The sequence below is a fragment of the Colobus angolensis genome, unplaced genomic scaffold (genome assembly GCF_000951035.1).
Source record: "Colobus angolensis palliatus isolate OR3802 unplaced genomic scaffold, Cang.pa_1.0 Scaffold4, whole genome shotgun sequence".
Classification (NCBI taxonomy): Eukaryota; Metazoa; Chordata; class Mammalia; order Primates; family Cercopithecidae; genus Colobus; species Colobus angolensis.
In genome coordinates this window covers 4,013,605-4,021,993 of record NW_012117376.1, presented here as the reverse complement: position 1 = coordinate 4,021,993, position 8,389 = coordinate 4,013,605, and the positions used below count along the sequence as shown (strand labels likewise).

At 41.2% G+C, this 8,389-nt stretch overlaps 1 protein-coding gene across 2 annotated transcripts in view; it reads left to right on the top strand.

Annotated features, from left to right (window-relative positions):
• The window catches only part of THRAP3 (thyroid hormone receptor associated protein 3), a 99,084-nt gene that overhangs the window by 75,560 nt on the left and 15,135 nt on the right, over positions 1 to 8,389 (top strand). For both annotated transcript variants that reach the window (XM_011955313.1, XM_011955314.1), the window contains 3 exons: positions 245 to 412; positions 4,370 to 5,272; positions 7,050 to 7,754. In XM_011955313.1, coding sequence (XP_011810703.1) covers positions 276 to 412; positions 4,370 to 5,272; positions 7,050 to 7,754 — 1,745 coding nt within the window. In that variant the 5' untranslated portion in view covers positions 245 to 275. The remainder of the gene's footprint in view (positions 1 to 244; positions 413 to 4,369; positions 5,273 to 7,049; positions 7,755 to 8,389) is intronic.

Sequence of the window (8,389 nt, the reverse complement as noted above, 5' to 3'; positions counted from 1 at the left end):
GCTACAGTGCAGTGGTGTGATCACAGCTCGCTGTAACTTTGCACTTCCTCCTGTCTTAGCCTCTCAAATAGCTAGTACTACAGGTACACACTACTATGACTAATTAAAAAAAAAAATTTTTTTTTTGTAGATGTGGGGTCTTCTTATGTTGCCCAGATTAAAAGAAAGGTGTTTTTAAAATGTCCAGAGGTTCACATTTGCAAAGGAACTCACTCATTTGTTCTAATGCATTTTCTTACATTAGGTGTAATTGAAAAGTGATCCTCTCTTCAGAGATGTCAAAAACAAACAAATCCAAGTCTGGATCTCGCTCTTCTCGCTCAAGATCTGCATCAAGATCTCGTTCTCGTTCATTTTCGAAGTCTCGGTCCCGAAGCCGATCTCTGTCTCGTTCAAGGAAGCGCAGGCTGAGGTAAGGGGGTGTGACTTTGTATATTGAGGTAATCATTGCATCAGTTGATGTGGATGTTTGAAGATCTTTTGTTAGACTTTCTCTGTGAGTGTCAAATGGACTGGGGGGTTGGCTTGAGGTGCAGGGTTGGGCTATAAGATATTCCAGGTCTCTTTAAACGACAAATCCAGATCAGCTTTGATTGCCATGCTGATTGCCTGATTCCTTTCCTCTGCCAGCACATAGTATTTCCCACCCACTTTGGAAGAAAGAACGTTTTATTTTTATTTGAGCTGCTTGCTTCAAATCTCTATAGCTGATTATTTTTCACCAAAGTATTTTTGAAGGCCTGAACCAAAGTTTATTTGCATCACCGCAAATAAAGAATAGCTAAGAGGATTAATAATATGAACAACATGGCAAGGAAAAGAAGCTTCAACTCACTAAAATAAACTTTTAGAAACTTAACCAGGAGTCATTTGTATACAGTGTGCCAATTACTAATAAGCTGCATCTATTTAGTAAATGTATCTTAAAACTTTTTAAAAATCACTGTTGAAAACATCATTTTAGGCCGGGCGCGGTGGCTCAAGCCTGTAATCCCAGCATTTTGGGAGGCCGAGACGGGCGGATCACGAGGTCAGGAGATCGAGACCATCCTGGCTAACACAGTGAAACCCCGTCTCTACTAAAAAATACAAAAAAATAGCCGGGCGAGGTGGCGGGCGCCTGTAGTCCCAGCTACTTGGGAGGCTGAGGCAGGAGAATGGCGTAAACCCGGGAGGCGGAGCTTGCAGTGAGCTGAGGTCCGGCCACCGCACTCCAGCCTGGGCGACAGAGCGAGACTCCGTCTCAAAAAAAAAAAAAAAAAAAAAAAGAAAACATCATTTTATCTCACTAAACATAAGAACACTTCTTTTGAATTTATTGCCAATATTTCCTAATTCAGTCAGTTTTCACACCTTCAGGTGGATTTCCCTATTTTAATTATGTCTTGGAATAGGATGCCAAACCTCCAGCGTCTTTCCTCTCTTGGTGTGTGTTGTGAGTTGGACTTTTCATTCTTTAAAAGTGTTTTAACTTTCTTTTGTGGACAGATAAGAAGCTTTCAGTAGATACAAGTTTCTGTATGTGAGTTTGGGAAATATTGGTGTATTTAAATAATAAAGGGGAATCTTTGTACATTTTCATTCTCTTTCTCAGAAGTATATTAGCAAGGAAATGATTTGTCATGTTTGACACTTGGAACCCCTGCTGTTTATTTCAGATGAGTATCTAGAATTTTTGTCTTAGATGAATTGATTACGAAATTTAAAATAAACCTTAGAAGTCAGTGATTAAACTTTTACTCTTGATGATTTCCAGAGCCCTATAGTACTTCTAAGGGGTCTGTTAAACAAAGGATTGGTGGTTTTGTTTTTTACCATTTAACAAAAACAAGGTAGATGTTAAATGAAGTCTGTGAGAAGCCATCCTGAAAACGTAGGTATGCATAAATATTGAAAAGGGAAACCCTAAATTTATCTACCTCAGAAAATTGCTTTTGAAGCCATGGGACAAGCAAGACTCTTAGCAACTCCTACCCTGTGCCCAGAATCTTGATTTAGGGAGTTTAAACCTCAGTTTTAGCTCATTTGGTTATGAAAGATACCTTTTTAAAATTTAATCTGGTAACTAGAAGAAACTAAATAATTGGTTCAATTATTTACCAATTATTTACCAATTATTCAGTTTTGGTTGCATAGCCTCTATGCAACCAAAACTGAGAGACAAAATTGAATTGAATTGAATTGAAAAATGTTAACCAACTCTGAAGTATTTATGACAGCTGGAATTCTGGGCAGTTCTTTTCTCCTTGTTGTGCAAATCATTTAGCACTTGCTCACTGACTTGGCAAATGAGGAAAAAATATTTTAGGGAGGCAGTATGTGCTGGGGTAGGTCTAAAGATACTTTAACATGCTATCATATACCTAGAAGAGACTTGTTCTGGAGGAATTTCTCCACTAGAAAGTATGCTTTTATACTTGATTGTAGTCTGACTTCTCTGTTTTTTAGAAACAGATAAATTTGCCACTGGATGTTCAGTTTTTATTTCTGGCCTATCTGTTTCATGGTTTTTTCTTTTGTTTTCCCTCTCCTGCAAGGAAAGTATCTATCCAGAGAGTTTGAGAAACCATGCCTTTAAATTAACTAACTGCTGAGTTCTACAGAATTGGAGAAAATTGATTATTTCCTTGTATTTCACAGACTGTATCCTTTTAAGTGACATCTCTTAAATAACTTCATTTGCAATCTGCAGAGACTCATTTTCCTGCATCTGTGCAATGACTGCGAGTTTTGGATGCAGTATGCCCAGGGCCCTCACTAGTTATTGGTAACAGAAGCAGCAGTAGCCTATGAGGATGGGAACATGAATTAAACCCTCCTTAGTGCTGGTGGTGGATCACCTACCTCAAGCATAGCCCTTTAATCGGGTCATATTCACTTTCATAATCTGCATCTGCCTCTCCCTTCTTTTCTTATATTGTTACTGTTTTCAAATGAAAAGTGTGGAAGGTAAGTTTTTTTTTTTTTAATTGTACTTAATTACAATAACAGCCAGCAGTAAGATATATCTTTGCCAGTTGCTTTTATTCATGGTGTAGATAAAAAATCCTGAGTACAGTGGGCAATAAATAGTGGAAAACCAATCCCACTTTATCTTTAGATTAAATTGAATGTACTTTCTTCTTAAAAATACTGTTTTGTTTAGTTGTTAAATCCTGAAAAAAACTGGTATATTTGTTAAATGGAGTTATTTGGAAAAACAAAAACGCATCTGTTCCCAGTCAGATATGAGAAGGTCTGCTGATTAACTGAAGAGTTTTTTACCTACTTCTAGCCAGCTGCTTAGGAGTAGTTTTTTAATGTTAATGATCTATATCATAGTAGATGGGAAAAGTGGATCCAAGAACCCCCGTGGATTTTTACACCAACATACGTAATTTTTTACTTTTTGATGGAAACAAAGGTCCTCATCGTTGACAAGCCTGATGCTCAGGAATGTACAGTTTTTTTTTTTTTTTAACCAAGTTAGGTTACTATCAAGTGCCTGTGGTTCTGGAAATTCACCGTGCTCTACCAGAGTTCTATATTGTTAACTGGAGAAGAACACAACACTAGCCCCTCTGCACACCGGGGTGGTGGGGGGTTTTTTAGTTCCTCTTTGCTAACTTCATGTGTCCTTGGGTACCTTATGGTCAGATGGTGCCCTCTTGTGGCACCTATGTAAGATCATGTAGCTCAGCCACAGAAATATGACCTAAGTAGTGAGACCATTTCCAGGTCCCCAATTTAAAAAAACAATATTGTATGTTTTGTTTATGTGATTTTAGTAAGTTCTTTTAAGCTTTGAGCAGATGCATTCTCCAAGTTTTCTTTGGTGTATAACTATTGTAACTACACTTTTACGATCCCAAGCCTTAGTGGTATCTAAGAAATTAGTCACGCACAAGAGGGAGAGCTGACTAGGATAGGGTGTGAAGTGTTGCCACAGTGTGGGTAGGGGTCAGAGTACCTGTCTAGGTATCGCAACTAGCAGTTTTTCTCTCATTTCCAATGACCTGTAGCCCTGTTAAAATCCCTGTGCCTGTGAAACTGTAAGCTGTTATTATGGTATATTAAAATGGTCTTTGTGTAGTTGACTACCTTAAGAAAATGTTGATAGTTTCTCAGTCACTGTAGAAGTACTCCTCCATTTTAAATGTGCTGCAATATGAAGTGACCTGTGTTTCATCACTTGTTCAAATGATTCTTATCCATGTTTTTGTACTTAGTAAGGGCCATACGTAGTGGGATTAAATATTTGTGCCCTTGCTTTGAAAACAAAACTGAAAGTGAGTGACACATAAGGGCAGGGATTTCAGAACAGATTTTTCTTGAATAAAAACACTTGTGTCAAAAATTCAAACATTTGTCTCTTTCCTTTCCATTCCAGTTCTAGGTCTCGTTCCAGATCATATTCTCCAGCTCATAACAGAGAAAGAAACCACCCAAGAGTATATCAGAATCGGGATTTCCGAGGTCACAACAGAGGCTATAGAAGGCCCTATTATTTCCGTGGGCGCAACAGAGGCTTTTATCCATGGGGCCAGTATAACCGAGGAGGCTATGGAAACTACCGCTCAAATTGGCAGAATTATCGGCAAGCATACAGTCCTCGTCGAGGCCGTTCAAGATCCCGGTCCCCAAAGAGAAGGTCCCCTTCACCAAGGTCCAGGAGCCATTCTAGAAACTCTGATAAGTCGTCTTCTGACCGGTCAAGGCGCTCCTCATCCTCCCGTTCTTCCTCCAATCATAGCCGAGTTGAATCTTCTAAGCGCAAGTCTGCAAAGGAGAAAAAGTCCTCTTCCAAGGATAGCCGGCCATCTCAGGCTGCCGGGGATAACCAGGGAGATGAGGCCAAGGATCAGACATTCTCTGGAGGCACCTCTCAAGATACAAAAGCATCTGAGAGCTCGAAGCCATGGCCAGATGCCACCTACGGCACTGGTTCTGCATCACGGGCCTCAGCAGTTTCTGAGCTGAGTCCTCGGGAGCGAAGCCCAGCTCTCAAAAGCCCCCTCCAGTCTGTGGTGGTGAGGCGGCGGTCACCCCGTCCTAGCCCCGTGCCAAAACCTAGTCCTCCACTTTCCAGCACATCCCAGATGGGCTCAGCTCTGCCAAGTGGTACTGGGTATCAGTCTGGGACACACCAAGGTCAGTTCGACCATGGTTCTGGGTCCCTGAGTCCATCCAAAAAGAGCCCTGTGGGTAAAAGTCCACCATCCACTGGCTCCACATATGGTTCATCTCAGAAGGAGGAGAGTGCTGCTTCAGGAGGAGCAGCCTATACGAAGAGGCAAGTATCTCATTTCCCCTGCCTGGTTGTGTTTTTGTCTCACTAGCTGGTAGTTTAATTGTAATGTGATCTAAGTTAAGAGCTCTGATTAATGGTAAAAGGTAATCCCTATTTCCTAGACTTTTCATTAGTAAACATTAAAAGCATCACCCAAGGAAACCTTTAGGTTAACTCTAGCTTTCCTACCTTCCTGAATTTGTATTGCAGCATAAACTTTCTTTAGACTACTCTGCAATGATGTTTTCACATTTAAAATTTGCCTTGGATTCTACCAATGTAAGCCAAAGAACAATAGAGATTTGTGGGTCAGCTATCAAAAAAAAGTATGGTCTTTGCCAAAATGAATGGCCATTGGAGCTCTTAGACCCTGTAGCACCCACCATCTGCTATGTTCGATCTGCATCAGCCTATCATGGTGAAGAGCTGCACCCTCAGTACCCTCCAGTTGAGACTGGGCAGAATGGGAAAGGCCAAGGCTTAGTCCAGGAAGGCCTTGTTTTAAAACCACAAGGTGGGTGTATGTCCCAGTAGAAGCCAACACGGCTGCGTGTTAGGAGAGGACATGGCAGTGCTTCCGTCTTTCTCCCCTGGGGGACACGGTGAGTTGGAACATGAATCTTTGTTTGTATGGTTGGATGGATTGGGATGGCAGAGAAGTTACAGGGAAGTTGCGTTGGGACCAGGTTTTGGTCAAGAGGGACTAACCCAGCAAGTGGTTTCCCTTTTTTCTTTTATCGTATTTAGCATATTTTTTAATCTCTTGATTCTTCTTGGCTGTATTAATACGACTTTGACTTGATTATTAGGCTTTCTGCATTAATGGTACAGATGAGACGTTTTGAATCTGTACTTGGCTTCAGTAAGTCTGTTTTATTTATTTACATTTTTATTTCAGTAGGTTTTTGGGGGAATAAGTGGTGTTTGGTTACATGGATAAGTTTGTTAGTGGTGATTTCTGAGGTTTTGGTGCACCCATCACCCGAGCAGTGTACACTATACCCAGTGTGTAGTTTTTTAATCCCTTGCCCTCTCCCATCCTTCTCCCTGAGTTCCCAAAGTTCATTGTATCATTCTTATGCCTTTGGGTCCTCATAGTCTAGCTCCCAAGTAAGTCTATTTTAAAGCATAAGTTTTGTTCCATGCCAGGACTGTGAATCTTTAGAAGACTTGAGCATGAGCTCTGTTTTTCCATAAGAAAGAGAATGATGATTTTTGCTGCTGTCACCCTCTCCCCCATTAACATGTATTTTGTTTTTATTTGTGTTCACAGTATATTTCATATTTAGATCTTCTAGGTGACTTGAAGCAAATTTGAAGTCTCTTTTTAGACTTGTATTTCCAAATGTGAGTTGTATAAAAGCAAAACTGTCCAAGGTGTTCTATGTTAACTTTGCTGAAAGCAGATTTTAAGTGACTGAGTGAAGGTTGGGTAAGACCTTAGTTATTTTTTGCCCTAGATCACATTACAGGTAAGTAGGTTTTTGTTTTTGTTTTTTAGTATCCTAAAAATAACTTTTGCTGTTCTCTTTGGTTGCTTTTGTAAGACACAACTCCATGGATCATGTATTTTTCTCTTAATTGCCAAGTTCATAGAATTGTGAATGGCAGTTTTTCAGAAATTACTAGGAAGTAACCACATAGAAAGTCCTTTGGTAATACCGAAATCCATAAGACATATTTTTTCAGAGAATCAAAACCAAAAACAGTAAGGCACTATTTTAGAGCAAAGGATGCTTAAGAAGCCTCTTGTGTGTCTCTCTTGTGTTTTTATAACTAGGTATCTAGAAGAGCAGAAGACAGAGAATGGAAAAGATAAGGAACAGAAACAAACAAATACCGATAAAGAAAAAATAAAAGAGAAAGGGAGCTTCTCTGACACTGGCCTGGGTGATGGAAAAATGAAATCTGATTCTTTTGCTCCCAAAACTGACTCCGAGAAGCCTTTTCGGGGCAGTCAGTCTCCCAAAAGGTATAAGCTCCGAGATGACTTTGAGAAGAAGATGGCTGACTTCCACAAGGAGGAGATGGATGATCAAGATAAGGACAAAGCTAAGGGAAGGAAGGAGTCTGAGTTTGATGATGAACCCAAATATATGTCTAAAGTCATAGGTGCAAACAAAAACCAGGAGGAGGAGAAGTCAGGCAAATGGGAGGGCCTGGTATATGCACCTCCAGGGAAGGAAAAGCAGAGGAAAACAGAGGAGCTGGAGGAGGAGTCTTTCCCAGAGAGATCCAAAAAGGAGGATCGGGGCAAGAGAACCGAAGGTGGGCACAGGGGCTTTGTGCCTGAGAAGAATTTCCGAGTGACTGCTTACAAAGCAGTCCAGGAGAAAAGCTCATCACCTCCCCCAAGAAAGACCTCTGAGAGCCGAGACAAGCTGGGAGTGAAAGGAGATTTTCCCACGGGGAAGTCTTCCTTTTCCATTACTCGAGAGGCACAGGTCAATGTCCGGATGGACTCTTTTGATGAGGACCTTGCACGGTGAGATGTGCTTCTTCTTAATCCTCAGTGCTTTAGTGGCCTAAGTGGTGTCTCCTAGCCCTTCTCCCTGGGGACATTCTGTTGTGTTCCCCCTGCTGTCTTAAGCTTCAGTGCTGATACTTTCATGTCCACCTGTGTTCACTAGAGAGTATGTGTCATGGAGTGATTGTGTGCTTTGAGGGGGACAGTATCCCTGGGGTGATGAAGTATCTCTTCAGTCCTTAGTGACTGGCTTATTCTCTGTTCATCACTACACCACCAAGTCCAATACTGTTTCTTGTGTTTAACATAGCTTTGCCTGTGAAGCCATCCTGGTTCCACTTCTTCGTTCCTAGCTGGGTCACCGAAGTCTATAGTATAGCCCTTCCCCATCAGATAACGTAGCAGTTTTATTGCATTTTATTTTATTTTTGAGACAGTCTCTCTCTCTTCTTTTCTTTTTCTTTTCTTTTTTTGTTTTTTGAGATGGGGGTCTCCCTCTGTCACCCAGGCTGGAGTGCAGTCGTGCGATCTCCGCTTACCACAAGCTCTGCCTCCCAGGTTCGTGCCATTCTCCTGCCTTAGCCTCCCAAGTAGCTGGGACCACAGGCGCCCGCCTCCACGCCTGGCTAATTTTTTGTATTTTTAGTAGAGAC